Genomic DNA, 19910 nt, shown 5'->3' with positions numbered 1-19910 from the left:
TGCTTGAACGGACCCTGTATTAGAAGATCCTGCCTCATTGGCAGTGTCCATGGTGGGACAGATGACATGTCCACTAGGTCTGCATACCAAGTCCTGCGTGGCCACACAGGCGCTATCAGAATCACCGAAGCCTTCTCCTGCTTGATTCTGGCAACCAGACGCGGGAGAGGAAACGGTGAAAAAACATAAGCCAGATTGAAGGACCAAGGCGCTGCTAGAGCATCTATAAATACCGCCTTGGGATCCCGGGACCTGGACCCGTAGATAGGAAGTTTGGTGTTCTGACGGGACGCCATCAGATCCAACTCTGGGGTGCCCCATAGCTGAGTCAGCTGGGCAAATACCTCCGGGTGGAGTTCCCACTCCCCCGGGTGAAAAGTCTGACGACTTAGAAAATCCGCCTCCCAGTTGTCTACTAATGGGATGTGAATTGCTGAGAGATGGCAGGAGTGATCCTCCGCCCACCTGATTATTTTGGTTACTTCCGTCATCGCTAGGGAACCCTTTGTTCCCCCCTGATGATTACGTAAGCTACAGTCGTGATGATGTCCGACTGAAATCTGATTAATTTGGCCGCCGCTAGTTAAGGCCATGCCTGAAGAGTGTTGAATATCGCCCTCAGTTCCAGAATGTTTATCGGGAGAAGAGTTTCTTCCCAAGACCATAAGCCCTGAGCTTTCAGGGAGTCCCAGAACGCACCCCAGCCTAACAGACTGGCGTCGGTCGTTACAATGATCCACTCTGGCCTGCGGAAACATATTCCTTGAGACAGGTGATCCTGAGACAACCACCAGAGAAGAGAATCTCTGGTCTCCTGGTCCAACTGAATTTGAGGAGTCAAATCTGCATAATCCCCAATCCACTGTTTTAGCATGCATAGTTGCAGTGGTCTGAGGTGTATCCGAGCAAAAGGGACTATTGTCCATTGCCGCAACCATTAGTTTCACTTTACACTCCCGAGAGAGACCCTAGTGCTTAGAGCCAGCAAAGAGAATGACTGGGGGGTGGAGCTAGAGGGGGAGCTATGTGGACAGCTTTGCTGTGTGTTCTCTTTGCTACTTCCTGTAGGGAATGAGAATATCCCACAAGTAAAGGATGAATCCGTGGACTGGATACACCTTGCAAGAGAAAATACATTTATACACATCAAATAGTTTCCACCTCATTTAAATTTGTGAGACAATTCTTATTCTGGTACCATATTAAAAAAAACACAGCAAAGTAATACAAATAGATAACATGTAACATTAAAAAAAAACAGTACAAAACTAATTTATTTAATAAAATGACAAACAGGGTTGATAAAAAAAAAAATCAAGACATATGGGGAAAATGTAAAATTATAAAGAAATTGTCAAATTTGTACAAATATTTTTTTTAAAAGCAAAATGTCATTGTATTCCAACTTTTAAACTGGTGTGTCAATTTGCCAACTTAAAAGCAAGATTTAAAGGGACAGTCTAGTCAAAATTAAACTTTCATGATTCAGATAGGGCATGCAATTTTAAACAACTTTCCAATTTACTTCTATTATCCAATTTGCTCAATTCTTTAGATATCCTTTGTTGAAGAAATAGCAATGTACATGTGTGAGCCAATCACACAAGGCCTTTATGTGCAGCAACCAATCAGCAGCTACTGAGCAGATCTAGATATGCTTTTCAGCAAGTGATATCAAGAGAATTAAGCAAATTAGATAATAGAAGTAAATTAGAAAGTTGTTTAAAATGACATGCTCTTTCTAAATCATGAAAGAAAAAAAATGGGTTTCATGTCCCTTTAATGTTAATTTATAGTTCTTATAAAGAGATAAACAGAGTGAAAACACAAACAAGCACTGCACATAATGAAAACTTGGTACACTGCAACACTCACACACACACACACACAGCACCCACCGTAATTATATACATATGCTCTACATTCTTCACTCAAAATATAAAACAGTGTTAGTGAACTTTGGGTGTGTGGCACACTAAGATGGTTTCATGGAGACTAAGCCAAACATATTAATTTGCTGGCATTCTTTGCTATCTGCATCTGCCTTGGCATAGCTAGTGCCCGGGAATTATAGCGGACAGAGATCTTTTCTTCTCTACCTCAGAAGGCATATCTTGGTATGGACTTTCCCTAAAGTAACAGCAGATCCTTGAGTCAGTCATTTGTTTTTTAGTGTTGAACGTTAATTTCAGTGTGTAGTTAAATATGGTGGTTTGCACAGATATCATTATCAAAGAGCTAACTGTGATGTTCACTCCTCTGCTGGATGGCCTGATGTGCACTTGTTCAGACCTCTGTGAGGATGTACAAAATACTGTGGGAATGGCCCGATGATGGCTACCTATGAGCATGGTAAAGATGGCTTACTGAATAATAACTTGACAATTCATATCTTCCTGCAGCCTGCCATCTACCTGGGGGATTTTATGCCAGATTCTCGCTACAGCTGCCTAGATGCCACATCACTTAGATTAATGAGACCAGGTGCCTAAGAGGCAGATTGTGTTAGAATGCAATGTTCATTGACACACTAATGTTCATAATCACTAAATATTAGGAAAACAATGTTCCCCACTTCCAGGAGTGCTAACATGCCGCTTCTCCAAGACAATGGTCCCTGGGTTGCTGCACACTATTATATCGTTATACGGCTTCTTTAAAGTAAAGCTATTGTTCAGCTTGTTTTTTTTTAATGCTTTACAAGTGAAAATTTGAGAATTACATGTAATTTCTATGTCAACTAGAAACTCATGGATGTCCATTGCTCATAATGTGCTGAGTGCATTTTTCTCCTCATTTTTTGTACTGTACATGAGATTTCTCAATAGAAAATAATAATAAAAAAAAAAAAAGTGTACTTACAGTGCATTGTCAAACTTCCCCGAGCTGTACTGGTGAACATACGAAGAATATGCCAAGTCTTCATGAGCTGTTGCAACATGGATGTTTTTACCTCCAAATACAGACTGTCGGATATCAAGTGCAGTCTGAAACATAGCAAATTAATACAATTTGGAGATGTCCTGCTTCTCATAATCTGAAGTTTAAAATGAAAATCATTAAATGGCACTAAATAATGTTCTTATTTACATTTATTGTGCAATATAATAAAAAATCATACAACTTAAATACAATTCAGAAAGGAGAAGTATAACTCTATAAAATGTCACTTAAGAAGATAATCTTGTTTTTTTTTCCCTTCAGGATATATGGAAAGTTAGCAAGCATAATAAAATGTAATTTAATGCAAATACGTCCAGACACATCTCTCATAACCTACACCAGAATATTAAATTATTGCTGATTATTACTTGATAATTACAACTGATAATACCACTCATTCAAAAAAGTTACATACATGTTTATATATATATATATAGATATATAGATAGATAGATAGATAGATAGAGAGAGAGAGATAGAAATATAGAACAGGGGGGGCGTGTCCGTGCAGTGTTCCAGATAGGACGCATTTTCTGAGGGCTCCAACAGAATTTTTGATAATCCGCCGATTATTAATATTTAACAGCAAGCATAAGAATTTTATCACTGACAGCACCGTAGATCTGGCATCTGGGGTCCGAAATTACCTTTCCTTGCCGTTTATATGACATTGGGGACTCAGAACGGAGATTGGCCTAAGGCGGCGGCCTAATAATAGGTATGCACCTCCCCCCCCGGGAAAAGCCGGGTTATCAGTGCTGCCGGAGTACTCTGGCTTACTGAATCTTTTCAATTTCTATCTATAGCTGGACTCTAAGCTAACCGACAACCTACCAAATATAACCAACCGAAGGAAGTGTTTGGGCCTTCTTACATCTCACTGAGCAATGTCATGCCTGGGAGAACCGAGGCTGCAACAGCATCCTTTGACGTCCCTTGAAAAATTAGAGAGACTTTTTGAAAAACTGATTGAGGGAGCGCCATGTGACTACCTGATGGACAAGCTATTCACTAACAGCACACTGTCTACCCAGCGTGAGGGATCTGCAGATCCCGGCAGTCAAAATGGCGTTACATCCATAGCGCACATACTACCTAATGCAGAACCTCACACGTCTTCTACAAGAAAGCTTGACTCTGCGCACTGCTATGGAGACTCACAGCTACAAGTGGATAGTGGCCAAGTTCCAGGCGTCATGTCTCCTAAAATAGCGGGCCCAGCCTCTGGGCGCTCTGATATCGGGGACCGTTGCCCGGTTTCAGCAGGTTCGTATATGGCGCCCGCTAGAGTACCGAAGCCCATCAGAGTGGAGTATGCCCTAAGAGAACAGATTGCACTATATGATAGTCTCTTTTATATTAGAGGAGACAAGATAATTACCCCTTGTGCAATTTTGAGGCAAACCGACTTGCGGGAACCCCCAGAGACGCTAAAGAGATTTTCTGATCAGCCTGTACAACATGTCTCATCATCAACAGGTGAATATGGAAGGCGGACATATTTACCTGCCTCAGCTGGGGGCATCTATATCTCCCATGGTGAGGGTTATATCCCGAGAACAGGAGAGGGGTAGTTTGCGGATGCACCTCTCAGGCACTACACAGCGGAATCAGGGGTTGAGTAAATGGGAAGCAGATTTTCTCAGTCATCTATCCCTGCATTCAGGGGGATGGTCTCTTCATCTGGATGTTTTTAATCAGATTGTGCATCTTTGGGGTCTCCCAGAGATAGTTCTGATGTCTTTTCGGTTGAACTACGAATTTTCCAGGTACTTTTGTGAGGTCCATAGATTCTCAGGCAGACTTTGTGGACGCTCTTATAGGTTGTTTCTTCTAGCCTATATTTTTTTCTACTTTGGTCCTTTTTTCCAAAGGTAATTGTTAGAAACAGACAGTATAGATCATCTGTGATTCTATTTGCTTTGGCCTGGCCTTGCAGAAACTGGTTTGCAGATTTAGTACAGTTGTTTAGTTGTTCTCCATGGCCTATTTATCTGTGGCTAGATGCTATGTCTCAAGGTCTTTTCTTTCTTAAGGATCTTGCATTTATAAACGTGAAGGTTTGGAGATTAAATGGTTAGTTCTTAGTGATGTTTCTTCTGTTTCTCTAGCTGAGACTTTGGTTTAGGCTTGTAACCTTTGATTAGGAAGGTTTTTAAGGCCTTTATTTCCTGGTGTATAATTTGTTTTTTTCCTAGCTTTCTTTTAGAGATCCTTGGATTCTGTTTTTACTTCAGGATGGTTTGGTTTTATTCACCAGTTCTTTGAAGGCTCAGTTTTTGTCTCTCTTTCCTTTTTGTATCAAAGGAAGATTGATGATCTTCTTGACATTTGATGTTTTGTACTGGTTTTAATTAGGATTGTCTTTCATTAATCAATTTTTTCCTCCTTGGAACCTTAGTTTGTTTTTAGTTTTTTTTTTGTTTTTTTTTGCAGGATCCTCTTTTGAGCTAAAATCCTATATAGCTTGCAGAAAAAAAACTACAAAACACTGGCAACATCCAAAGTATGAAAACGACTCTCAAAAGAAATCTTATAACAAAAAGAAGGAACAACCATTTCCAAATTACATTGTCTGAAGACACCAATTTAGATTAAAAAAGCAAGCTTAGTTCTCAAAACTGTCTTATCCTTATGAAAAAAAACAAGAAAAGAAGGGACACAAGAAAGAACCAACAATTTAGAAACTCTTCTAGCAGAAAAAAATTAAAAACGAAACAAAAAAAAAAAACTTAAAGACATATGCATAGGCTCAAAAGAGGATCCTGCAAAAAAAAACAAAAAAAAAACTAAAAACAAACTAAGGTTCCAAGGAGGAAAAAATTGATTAATGAAAGACAATCCTAATTAAAACCAGTACAAAACATCAAATGTCAAGAAGATCATCAATCTTCCTTTGAAACAAAAAGGAAAGAGAGACAAAAACTGAGCCTTCAAAGAACTGGTGAATAAAACCAAACCATCCTGAAGTAAAAACAGAATCCAAGGATCTCTAAAAGAAAGCTAGGAAAAAAACAAATTATACACCAAGAAATAAAGGCCTTAAAAACCTTCCTAATCAAAGTTTACAAGCCTAAACCAAAGTCTCAGCTAGAGAAACAGAAGAAACATCACTAAGAACTAACCATTTAATCTCCAAACCTTCACGTTTATAAATGCAAGATCCTTAAGAAAGAAAAGACCTTGAGACATAGCATCTAGCCACAGATAAATAGGCCATGGAGAACAACTGTACTAAATCTGCAAACCAGTTTCTGCAAGGCCAGGCCAAAGCAAATAGAATCACAGATGATCTATACTGTCTGTTTCTAACAATTACCTTTGGAAAAAAGGACCAAAGTAGAAAAAAATATAGGCTAGAAGAAACAACCTATAAGAGCATCCACAAAGTCTGCCTGAGAATATATGGACCTCACAAAAGTACCTGGAAAATTCGTAGTTCAACCAAAAAGACATCAGAACTATCTCTGGGAGACCCCAAAGATGCACAATCTGATTAAAAACATCCAGATGAAGAGACCATCCCCCTGAATGCAGGGATAGATGACTGAGAAAATCTGCTTCCCATTTACTCAACCCTGGAATATGGACCACAGAAATTAGAAAAATATTGTCCTCTGCCCATGAAAAAACATAATTTATGTAAGAACTTACCTGATAAATTCATTTCTTTCATATTAGTAAGAGTCCATGAGCTAGTGACGTATGGGATAATGACTACCCAAGATGTGGATCTTTCCACGCAAGAGTCACTAGAGAGGGAGGGATAAAATAAAGACAGCCAATTCCTGCTGAAAATAATCCACACCCAAAATAAAGTTTAAATGAAAACATAAGCAGAAGATTCAAACTGAAACAGCTGCCTGAAGTACTTTTCTACCAAAAACTGCTTCAGAAGAAGAAAACACATCAAAATGGTAGAATTTAGTAAAAGTATGCAAAGAGGACCAAGTTGCTGCTTTGCAAATCTGATCAACCGAAGCTTCATTCCTAAACGCCCAGGAAGTAGAAACTGACCTAGTAGAATGAGCTGTAATCCTTTGAGGCGGAGTTTTACCCGACTCGACATAAGCATGATGAATTAAAGATTTCAACCAAGATGCCAAAGAAATGGCAGAGGCCTTCTGACCTTTCCTAGAACCGGAAAAGATAACAAATAAACTAGAAGTCTTTCGGAAAGTCTTAGTAGCTTCAACATAATATTTCAAAGCTCTAACCACATCCAAAGAATGCAATGATTTCTCCTTAGAATTCTTAGGAGTAGGACATAATGAAGGAACCACAATCTCTCTACTAATGTTGTTGGAATTCACAACCTTAGGTAAAAATTCAAAAGAAGTTCGCAACACCGCCTTATCCTGATGAAAAATCAAAAAAGGAGACTCACAAGAAAGAGCAGATAATTCAGAAACTCTTCTGGCAGAAGAGATGGCCAAAAGGAACAAAACTTTCCAAGAAAGTAATTTAATATCCAATGAATGCATAGGTTCAAACGGAGGAGCTTGAAGAGCCCCCAGAACCAAATTCAAACTCCAAGGAGGAGAAATTGACTTAATAACAGGTTTTATACGCACCAAAGCTTGTACAAAACAATGAATATCAGGAAGATTAGCAATCTTTCTGTGAAAAAGAATAGAAAGAGCAGAGATTTGTCCTTTCAAGGAACTTGCAGACAAACCTTTATCCAAACCATCCTGAAGAAACTGTAAAATTCTTGGAATTCTAAAAGAATGCCAGGAAAAATGATGAAAAAGACACCAAGAAATATAAGTCTTCCAGACTCTATAATATATCTCCCTAGATACAGATTTACGAGCCTGTAACATAGTATTAATCACAGAGTCAGAGAAACCTCTTTGACTAAGAATCAAGCGTTCAATCTCCATACCTTTAAATTTAAGGATTTGAGATCCTGATGGAAAAAAGGACCTTGCGACAGAAGGTCTGGTCTTAACGGAAGAGTCCACGGTTGGCAAGAGGCCATCCGGACAAGATCCGCATACCAAAACCTGTGAGGCCATGCTGGAGCTACCAGCAGAACAAACGAGCATTCCTTCAGAATTTTGGAGGTCACTCTTGGAAGAAGAACTAGAGGCGGAAAGATATAGGCAGGATGATACTTCCAAGGAAGTGACAATGCATCCACTGCTACCGCTTGAGGATCCCTGGATCTGGACAGATACCTGGGAAGTTTCTTGTTTAGATGAGAGGCCATCAGATCTATTTCTGGAAGCCCCCACATTTGAACAATCTGAAGAAATACCTCTGGGTGAAGAGACCATTCGCCCGGATGCAACGTTTGGCGACTGAGATAATCCGCTTCCCAATTGTCTATACCTGGGATATGAACCGTAGAAACTAGACAGGAGCTGGATTCCGCCCAAACCAGAATTCGAGATACTTCTTTCATAGCTAGAGGACTGTGAGTCCCTCCTTGATGATTGATGTATGCTACAGTTGTGACATTGTCTGTCTGAAAACAAATGAACGATTTTCTCTTCAGAAGAGGCCAAGACTGAAGAGCTCTGAAAATTGCACGGAGTTCCAAAATATTGATCGGTAATCTCACCTCCTGAGATTCCCAAACCCCTTGTGCCGTCAGAGACCCCCACACAGCTCCCCAACCTGTAAGACTTGCATCTGTTGAAATTACAGTCCAGGTCGGAAGAACAAAAGAAGCCCCCTGAATTAAACGATGGTGATCTGTCCACCACGTCAGAGAGTGTCGTACAATCGGTTTTAAAGATATTAATTGAGATATCTTTGTGTAATCCCTGCACCATTGGTTCAGCATACAGAGCTGAAGAGGTCGCATGTGAAAATGAGCAAAGGGGATCGCGTCCGATGCAGCAGTCATAAGACCTAGAATTTCCATGCATAAGGCTACCGAAGGGAATGATTATGACTGAAGGTTTCGACAAGCTGATATCAATTTTAGACGTCTCTTGTCTGTCAAAGATAGAGTCATGGACACTGAATCTATCTGGAAACCCAAAAAGGTTACCCTTGTCTGAGGAATCAATGAACTTTTTAGTAAATTGATCCTCCAACCATGATCTTGAAGAAACAACACAAGTCGATTCGTATGAGATTCTGCTAAATGTAAAGACTGAGCAAGTACCAAGATATCGTCCAAATAAGGAAATACCACAATACCCTGTTCTCTGATTACAGACAGAAGGGCACCGAGAACCTTTGTAAAAATTCTTGGAGCTGTTGCTAGACCAAACGGTAGAGCCACAAACTGGTAATGCTTGTCTAGGAAAGAGAATCTCAGAAACTGAAAGTGATCTGGATGAATCGGAATATGCAGATATGCATCCTGTAAATCTATTGTAGACATATAATGCCCTTGCTGAACAAAAGGCAGGATAGTCCTTACAGTTACCATTTTGAATGTTGGTATCCTTACATAACGACTCAATATCTTTAGATCCAGAACTGGTCTGAAGGAATTCTCCTTCTTTGGTACAATGAAGAGATTTGAATAAAACCCCAGCCCCCGTTCCAGAACTGGAACTGGCATAATTACTCCAGCCAACTCTAGATCTGAAATACATTTCAGAAATGCTTGAGCCTTCGCTGGATTTACTGGGACACGGGAAAGAAAAAATCTCTTTGCAGGAAGTCTTATTTTGAAGCCAATTCTGTACCCTTCTGAAACAATGTTCTGAATCCAAAGATTGTGAACGGATTTGATCCAAATTTCTTTGAAAAAACGTAATCTGCCCCCTACCAGCTGAGCTGGAATGAGGGCCGCACCTTCATGTGGACTTAGAAGCTGGCTTTAATTTTCTAGAAGGCTTGGATTTATTCCAGACTGGAGATGGTTTCCAAACTGATACCGCTCCTGAGGATGAAGGATCAGGTTTCTGTTCCTTGTTGTGACGAATAAAATGATTATTAGACCTGAATTTACCTTTAGATTTTTTATCCTGTGGTAAAAAAGTTCCTTTCCCTCCAGTAACAGTTGAAATAATAGAATCCAACTGAGAACCAAATAATTTATTACCCTGGAAAGAAAGGGAAAGCAGAGTTGACTTAGAAGACATATCAGCATTCCAAGTTTTAAGCCATAAAGCTCTTCTAGCTAAAATAGCTAGAGACATATACCTGACATCAACCCTAATGATATCAAAGATGGCATCACAAATAAAATTATTAGCATGTTGAAGAAGAATAATAATGCTATGAGAATTAAAATCTGTTACTTGTTGCGCTAAAGCTTCCAACCAAAAAGTTGAAGCTGCAGCAACATCCGCCAAAGATAAAGCAGGTCTAAGAAGATTACCTGAACACAAATAGGCTTTTCTTAGAAAGGATTCAATTTTCCTATCTAAAGGATCCTTAAAGGAAGTACCATCTGCCGTAGGAATCGTAGTACGCTTAGCAAGAGTAGAGACAGCCCCATCAACCTTAGGGATTTTGTCCCAAAACTCTAATCTGTCAGATGGCACAGGATATAATTGCTTAAAACGTTTAGAAGGAGTAAATGAATTACCCAAATTATTCCATTCCCTGGAAATTACTTCAGAAATAGCACTAGGAACAGGAAAAACTTCTGGAATAACTACAGGAGATTTAAAAACCTTATCTAAACGTTTAGATTTAGTATCAAGAGGACCAGAATCCTCAATTTCTAAAGCAATTAGAACTTCTTTAAGTAAAGAACGAATAAATTCCATTTTAAATAAATATGAAGATTTATCAGCATCAACCTCTGAGACAGAATCCTCTGAACCAGAAGAACCATTATCAGAATCAGAATGATGATGTTCATTTAAAAATTCATCTGAACAATGAGAAGTTTTAAAAGATTTTTTATGTTTACTAGAAGGAGGAATAACAGACAAAGCCTTCTTAATGGATTCAGAAACAAAATCTCTTATGTTATCAGGAGTATTAGATGTTGACGGAACAGCAACAGGTAATGGAACTTTACTAAAGGAAATTTTATCTGCATTAACAAGTTTGTCATGACATTCAATACAAACAACAGCTGGAGGAACAGATACCAAAAGTTTACAGCAGATACACTTAGCTTTGGTAGCTCCAGCACCAGGCAGCGATTTTCCTGAAGTATCTTCTGACTCGGTTGCAACGTGGGACATCTTGCAATATGTAATAGAAAAAACAACATATAAAGCAAAATAGATCAAATTCCTTAAATGACAGTTTCAGGAATGGGAAAAAATGCCAATGAACAAGCTTCTAGCAACCAGAAGCAATAAATAATGAGACTTAAATAATGTGGAGACAAAAGTGACGCCCATATTTTTTTAGCGCAAAATAAGACGCCCACATTATTTGGCGCCTAAATGCTTTTGGCGCCAAAAATGACGCCACATCCGGAACGCCGACACTTTTGACGCAAAAAAAGTCAAAAAATGACACAACTTCCGGCGACACGTATGACGCCGGAAACAGAAAAAAATTTTGCACCAAAAAAGTCCGCGCCAAGAATGACGCAATAAAATGAAGCATTTTCAGCCCCCGCGAGCCTAACAGCCCACAGGGAAAAAGTCAAATTTTTAAGGTAAGAAAAAATGATTGATTCAAATGCATTATCCCAAATATGAAACTGACTGTCTGAAAATAAGGAATGTTGAACATCCTGAGTCAAGGCAAATAAATGTTTGAATACATATATTTAGAACTTTATTAAAAAAGTGCCCAACCATAGCTTAGAGTGTCACAGAAAATAAGACTTACTTACCCCAGGACACTCATCTACATGTTGTAGAAAGCCAAACCAGTACTGAAACGAAAATCAGCAGAAGTAATGGTATATATATATATATAAGAGTATATCGTCGATCTGAAAAGGGAGGTAAGAGATGAATCTCTACGACCGATAACAGAGAATCTATGAAATAGACCCCGCAGAAGGAGATCATTGCATTCAAATAGGCAATACTCTCCTCACATCCCTCTGACATTCACTGCACGCTGAGAGGAAAACCGGGCTCCAACCTGCTGCGGAGCGCATATCAACGTAGAATCTAGCACAAACTTACTTCACCACCTCCATAGGAGGCAAAGTTTGTAAAACTGATTTGTGGGTGTGGTGAGGGGTGTATTTGTAGGCATTTTGAGGTTTGGGAAACTTTGCCCCTCCTGGTAGGAATGTATATCCCATACGTCACTAGCTCATGGACTCTTGCTAATTACATGAAAGAAATATGAGATACATTCCTCATGAATAAGGATCTACAAGCTCCCTAATATAGATATATGCTACTGTTGAAATATTGCCTGACTGAAAGCACAGATGAGAATCCTTTATAACAGGGGCCAACTCTGTAAAGCCTTGAAGATCACACAGAGTTTCAAAATATTTATTGGTAACCTCACCTCCGGAGGAGACCTCTCTCCCTGGGTTCTCTGAGAGCACCAGACTGTGCACCAGACCGCACCCCAGCCTGAAAGATTTCCATATGTACAGCCCAAATAGGATGAACAAAAGAAGCCCCTGAATAATGGACCGATGATCCGGCAAACAAAGACAATGACTGAGTTGTCTTGGGATCCAATCAAATCCTCTAATAAAGCAAAGTATGATCCCTGCACCATTGCCGAAGCATACAAAGCTGAAAAAACCCAATTTGAAACCGAGCAAACAGAATAGAATTCGATGGGGCAAACATTAGGCCCATAATCACCATACAAAGATCTACTGAAAGACATCAAACAGACTGAATACATGAACAGGCTGAAAACGGCCTCTTCTTAGTATGTTCAAAGAAAATCTCACAGAGACTAGTCTATTTGAACATCCAGAACAGAAACTCTGAACAAGGGAACAAGAAAACTATATGACAAATTAATTATCCAGCAGTGCTGTTGAAGACATTTCAAAAGTCTGTTAGAGAGACAATGCTAAATGAAAAGATGGAGCCTGAGAATTTTTTTCAGAGCTAGTAAATCCAAAACAGGTCTAAAAATCCCTTCCTTCTTTGGAACAAAGAAGAGATTCAAATAGAACCCCAACCCCTGTTCCAAATTGGAATAAGATCTTAAACAGACTGAAAGGCTTTTGCTTAAAAAGGAGCCTTAGGAACATGAGAATGAAGAAACCTTCCTCTGAGAGGCCTCAACCTGAAACCTAAATCAGAAACCTTGAGAGACTATATCCAAAACCCAAGGATCCTAAACAGACTGGGACCAAACATCATAAAAAAGGTTTCTTAGAAAGTCTCAATCTGCTCCAATTTGAACTAAATTGGTAGTCCTTAGATTCTGAGAGGAGGAGGAAGAAAATTTATGTTCCTTATTTAAAAGGAGTGAAAAATGATTAGGAGCATAAAATTTACTCTTAGACTTCTCGCCCTAAGGAAAAAAAGCTCCCTTACCTCCTGACAAAATAGAAATGATAGAATCAAAACCAAAAAAATCCATCTTTCCCTGAAACGAAAGAAATAAAAGTCTGGATTTAGAAACATCAACTGACCAGGACTTTAACCACAAAGTTTGTCTAGAAAGTACTGCTAATGACATACTGTTAATCTAAATTATGTCAATGACTGCATTGCAAATAAAAGCAATGGTAAACTATAGCAAACTCAAAAAGTTAAGAAAAATTTTGTTAGCAGAATCAACATATGAAAACTGCTCAGAAAGACCATCCATCCAAACAGAAGAAGCCACAGCCGCACAGACAACACTAACAGCTGTAGAACAGAACATTGGAACCAGCACTCAAACCAGCAGTGCACAGAGTGGGCTTACTATGCCCACCAATATGTAAAATAAGTAGAAACTCCAGCTGTTTTATGAATAAGTGCTATGTGTGTGCCCAAAATGTTGCTTGTTGTACCCTGCATGGTTGAAAAATAAAAACAGAATTTATGTTTACCTGATAAATTACTTTCTCCAACGGTGTGTCCGGTCCACGGCGTCATCCTTACTTGTGGGATATTCTCTTCCCCAACAGGAAATGGCAAAGAGCCCAGCAAAGCTGGTCACATGATCCCTCCTAGGCTCCGCCTACCCCAGTCATTCGACCGACGTTAAGGAGGAATATTTGCATAGGAGAAACCATATGATACCGTGGTGACTGTAGTTAAAGAAAATAAATTATCAGACCTGATTAAAAAACCAGGGCGGGCCGTGGACCGGACACACCGTTGGAGAAAGTAATTTATCAGGTAAACATAAATTCTGTTTTCTCCAACATAGGTGTGTCCGGTCCACGGCGTCATCCTTACTTGTGGGAACCAATACCAAAGCTTTAGGACACGGATGAAGGGAGGGAGCAAATCAGGTCACCTAAATGGAAGGCACCACGGCTTGCAAAACCTTTCTCCCAAAAATAGCCTCAGAAGAAGCAAAAGTATCAAACTTGTAAAATTTGGTAAAAGTGTGCAGTGAAGACCAAGTCGCTGCCCTACATATCTGATCAACAGAAGCCTCGTTCTTGAAGGCCCATGTGGAAGCCACAGCCCTAGTGGAAGGAGCTGTGATCCTTTCAGGAGGCTGCCGTCCGGCAGTCTCGTAAGCCAATCTGATGATGCTTTTAATCCAAAAAGAGAGAGAGGTAGAAGTTGCTTTTTGACCTCTCCTTTTACCAGAATAAACAACAAACAAGGAAGATGTTTGTCTAAAATCCTTTGTAGCATCTAAATAGAATTTTAGAGCGCGAACAACATCCAAATTGTGCAACAAACGTTCCTTCTTCGAAACTGGTTTCGGACACAGAGAAGGCACGACTATCTCCTGGTTAATGTTTTTGTTAGAAACAACTTTTGGAAGAAAACCAGGTTTAGTACGTAAAACCACCTTATCTGCATGGAACACCAGATAAGGAGGAGAACACTGCAGAGCAGATAATTCTGAAACTCTTCTAGCAGAAGAAATTGCAACCAAAAACAAAACTTTCCAAGATAATAACTTAATATCAACGGAATGTAAGGGTTCAAACGGAACCCCCTGAAGAACTGAAAGAACTAAGTTGAGACTCCAAGGAGGAGTCAAAGGTTTGTAAACAGGCTTGATTCTAACCAGAGCCTGAACAAAGGCTTGAACATCTGGCACAGCTGCCAGCTTTTTGTGAAGTAACACAGACAAGGCAGAAATCTGTCTCATCAAGGAACTTGCAGATAATCCTTTTTTCCAATCCTTCTCGAAGGAAGGATAGAATCTTAGGAATCTTAACCTTGTCCCAAGGGAATCCTTTAGATTCACACCAACAGATATATTTTTTCCAAATTTTGTGGTAAATTTTTCTAGTTACAGGCTTTCTGGCCTGAACAAGAGTATCAATAACAGAATCTGAGAACCCTCGCTTTGATAAGATCAAGCGTTCAATCTCCAAGCAGTCAGCTGGAGTGGGACCAGATTCGGATGTTCGAACGGACCTTGAACAAGAAGGTCTCGTCTCAAAGGTAGCTTCCATGGTGGAGCCGATGACATATTCACCAGATCTGCATACCAAGTCCTGCGTGGCCACGCAGGAGCTATCAAGATCACCGACGCCCTCTCCTGATTGATCCTGGCTACCAGCCTGGGGATGAGAGGAAACGGCGGGAATACATAAGCTAGTTTGAAGGTCCAAGGTGCTACTAGTGCATCTACTAGAGTCGCCTTGGGATCCCTGGATCTGGACCCATAGCAAGGAACCTTGAAGTTCTGACGAGAGGCCATCAGATCCATGTCTGGAATGCCCCACAGTTGAGTGATTTGGGCAAAGATTTCCGGATGGAGTTCCCACTCCCCCGGATGCAATGTCTGACGACTCAGAAAATCCGCTTCCCAATTTTCCACTCCTGGGATGTGGATTGCAGACAGGTGGCAGGAGCGAGTCTCCGCCCATTGAATGATTTTGGTCACTTCTTCCATCGCCAGGGAACTCCTTGTTCCCCCCTGATGGTTGATGTACGCAACAGTCGTCATGTTGTCTGATTGAAACCGTATGAACTTGGCCCTCGCTAGCTGAGGCCAAGCCTTGAGAGCATTGAATATCGCTCTCAGTTCCAGAATATTTATCGGTAGAAGAGATTCTTCCCGAGACCAAAGACCCTGAGCTTTCAGGGATCCCCAGACCGCGCCCCAGCCCATCAGACTGGCGTCGGTCGTGACAATGACCCACTCTGGTCTGCGGGAGGTCACCCCTTGTGACAGGTTGTCCATGGACAGCCACCAACGGAGTGAGTCTCTGGTCCTCTGATTTACTTGTATCTTCGGAGACAAGTCTGTATAGTCCCCATTCCACTGACTGAGCATACACAGTTGTAATGGTCTTAGATGAATGCGCGCAAAAGGAACTATGTCCATTGCCGCTACCATCAAACCTATCACTTCCATGCACTGCGCTATGGAAGGAAGAGGAACGGAATGAAGTATCCGACAAGAGTTTAGAAGTTTTGTTTTTCTGGTCTCTGTCAGAAAAATCCTCATTTCTAAGGAGTCTATTATTGTTCCCAAGAAGGGAACTCTAGTCGACGGAGATAGAGAACTCTTTTCCACGTTCACTTTCCATCCGCGAGATCTGAGAAAGGCCAGGACTATGTCCGTGTGAGCCTTTGCTTGAGGAAGGGACGACGCTTGAATCAGAATGTCGTCCAAGTAAGGTACTACAGCAATGCCCCTTGGTCTTAGCACCGCCAGAAGGGACCCTAGTACCTTTGTGAAAATCCTTGGAGCAGTGGCTAATCCGAAAGGAAGCGCCACGAACTGGTAATGCTTGTCCAGGAATGCGAACCTTAGGAACCGATGATGTTCCTTGTGGACAGGAATATGTAGATACGCATCCTTTAAATCCACCGTGGTCAAGAATTGACCTTCCTGGATGGAAGGATTGTTCGAATGGTTTCCATTTTGGACGATGGAACCTTGAGAAACTTGTTTAGGATCTTGAGATCTAAGATTGGTCTGAACGTTCCCTCTTTTTTGGGAACTACGAACAGATTGGAGTAGAACCCCATCCCTCGTTCTTTTAATGGAACCGGATGAATCACTTCCAGAAGATAACCTTGGGAGACTATTTCTAGCGCCCAAGGATCCAGAACATCTCTTGCCCAAGCCTGAGTGAAGAGAGAGAGTCTGCCCCCCACCAAATCCGGTCCCGGATCGGGGGCCCGCATCTCATGCTGTCTTGGGAGCAGTGGCAGGTTTCTTGGCCTGCTTTCCTTTGTTCCAGCCTTGCATTGGTCTCCAGGCTGGATTGGCTTGAGAAGTATTACCCTCCTGCTTAGAGGACGTAGCACTTGGGGCTGGTCCGTTTCTGCGAAAGGGACGAAAATTAGGTTTATTTTTGGCCTTGAAAGACCTATCCTGAGGAAGGGCGTGGCCCTTGCCCCCAGTGATATCAGAGATAATCTCTTTCAAGTCAGGGCCAAACAGTGTTTTCCCCTTGAAAGGAATGTCAAGCAATTTGTTCTTGGAAGACGCATCCGCTGACCAAGATTTTAACCAAAGCGCTCTGCGCGCCACAATAGCAAACCCAGAATTTTTCGCCGCTAACCTAGCCAATTGCAAGGTGGCGTCTAGGGTGAAAGAATTAGCCAATTTAAGAGCACGAATTCTGTCCATAATCTCCTCATAAGAAGAAGAATTACTAATAATCGCCTTTTCTAGCTCATCGAACCAGAAACACGCGGCTGTAGTGACAGGGACAATGCATGCAATTGGTTGTAGAAGGTAACCTTGCTGAACAAACATCTTTTTTAGCAAACCTTCTAATTTTTTATCCATAGGATCTTGGAAAGCACAACTATCTTCTATGGGTATAGTGGTGCGCTTGTTTAGAGTAGAAACCGCCCCCTCGACCTTGGGGACTGTCTGCCATAAGTCCTTACTGGGGTCGACTATAGGAAACAATTTTTTTTTTTTTTTTAAATATGGGGGGAGGTACGAAAGGTATACCGGGCCTGTCCCATTCTTTATTAACAATGTACGCCACCCGCTTGGGTATAGGAAAAGCTTCGGGGGGCCCCGGGGCCTCTAGGAACTTGTCCATTATACATAGTGTTTCTGGAATGACCAGATAATCACAATCATCCAAATTGGATAACACCTCCTTAAGCAGAGCGCGGAGATGTTCCAACTTAAATTTAAAAGTAATCACATCAGGTTCAGCTTGTTGAGAAATTTTTCCTGAATCTGAAATTTCTCCCTCAGACAAAACCTCCCTGGCCCCCTCAGACTGGTGTAGGGGCCCTTCAGAAACAATATCATCAGCGTCCTCATGCTCTTCAGTATTTTCTAAAACAGAGCAGTCGCGCTTTCGCTGATAAGTGGGCATATTGGCTAAAATGTTTTTGATAGAATTATCCATTACAGCCGTTAATTGTTGCATAGTAAGGAGTATTGGCGCGCTAGATGTACTAGGGGCCTCCTGTATGGGCAAGACTGGTGTAGACGAAGGAGGGGATGATGCAGTACCATGCTTACTCCCCTCACTTGAGGAATCATCTTGGGCATCATTTTACTAAATTCTTTATGACATAAATCACATCTATTTAAATGAGAAGGAACCTTGGCTTCCCCACAGTCAGAACACAATCTATCTGGTAGTTCAGACATGTTAAACAGGCATAAACTTGATAACAAAGCACAAAAAACGTTTTAAAATAAAACCGTTACTGTCACTTTAAATTTTAAACTGAACACACTTTATTACTGCAATTGCGAAAAAGTATGAAGGAATTGTTCAAAATTCACCAAAATTTCACCACAGTGTCTTAAAGCCTTAAAATTATTGCACACCAAATTTGGAAGCTTTAACCCTTAAAATAACGGAACCGGAGCCGTTTTTATATTTAACCCCTTTACAGTCCCTGGAATCTGCTTTGCTGAGACCCAACCAAGCCCAAAGGGGAATACGATACCAAATGATGCCTTCAGAAAGACTTTTCTATGTATCAGAGCTCCACACACATGCAGCTGCATGTCATGCTGTTCTCAAAAACAAGTGCGCCATACCGGCGCGAAAATGAGGCTCTGACTATGATTAGGGAAAGCCCCTATAGAATAAGGTGTCTAAAACAGTGCCTGCCGATATTGTTTTACAAAAAATACCCAGATTAAATGATTCCTCAAGGCTAAATATGTGTAAATATGATCGATTTAGCCCAGAAAATGTCTACAGTCTTAATAAGCCCTTGTGAAGCCCTTATTTACTGTCTGAATAAAAATGGCTTACCGGATCCCATAGGGAAAATGACAGCTTCCAGCATTACATCGTCTTGTTAGAATGTGTCATACCTCAAGCAGCAAAAGACTGCTCACTGTTCCCCCAACTGAAGTTAATTCCTCTCAACAGTCCTGTGTGGAACAGCCATGGATTTTAGTAACGGTTGCTAAAATCATTTTCCTCATACAAACAGAAATCTTCATCTCTTTTCTGTTTCAGAGTAAATAGTACATACCAGCACTATTTTAAAATAACAAACTCTTGATTGAATAATAAAAACTACAGTTAAACACTAAAAAACTCTAAGCCATCTCCGTGGAGATGTTGCCTGTACAACGGCAAAGAGAATGACTGGGGTAGGCGGAGCCTAGGAGGGATCATGTGACCAGCTTTGCTGGGCTCTTTGCCATTTCCTGTTGGGGAAGAGAATATCCCACAAGTAAGGATGACGCCGTGGACCGGACACACCTATGTTGGAGAAAGGTCCTTTTAACTTTTAAAGCAGTTGGAGTCAAAACCAACAATAGGCCTAAAATGAAAAGCCTCCTATGAAAGGATTCCTATCCATAAAATCCTTAAATAATACACCAGAATTTATACTCCTAATTCTAAAAAATGTCTTGCCCCAACAGTGGGGACCATGGGGGCAATTCAATAGGGAGGAGAGAGAGGAGATGGGAGAAGGGGAGGAAGCCTTCTAGAGAGAGTATTTTTTTTTTATTTGTTTTGTCGCTGCTGTTGTCTGTATATGGTTTTTTGTGAAATGGCAGTTATCTTATTTTTTTTTTTTTTTTTTTATGTAAATGCCTTTATAATATTTGATGTAAAAAAAAAA

The 19910-nt window shown here is 40.7% G+C and overlaps 1 protein-coding gene across 1 annotated transcript in view; it reads right to left on the bottom strand.

The window, feature by feature from the left end:
• APPBP2 (amyloid beta precursor protein binding protein 2) overlaps positions 1 to 19910 on the bottom strand; it is a 373616-nt gene that overhangs the window by 71222 nt on the left and 282484 nt on the right. Inside the window, exon 9 of the mRNA XM_053707351.1 lies at positions 2863 to 2987. Within this exon, the coding sequence (XP_053563326.1) occupies positions 2863 to 2987 (125 nt within the window). The remainder of the gene's footprint in view (positions 1 to 2862; positions 2988 to 19910) is intronic.

This window comes from Bombina bombina, chromosome 3, assembly GCF_027579735.1.
Source record: "Bombina bombina isolate aBomBom1 chromosome 3, aBomBom1.pri, whole genome shotgun sequence".
Lineage (NCBI taxonomy): Eukaryota > Metazoa > Chordata > Amphibia > Anura > Bombinatoridae > Bombina > Bombina bombina.
Note: the sequence above shows the minus strand (reverse complement) of the source record. Positions and strands in the feature narration are given on the sequence as shown.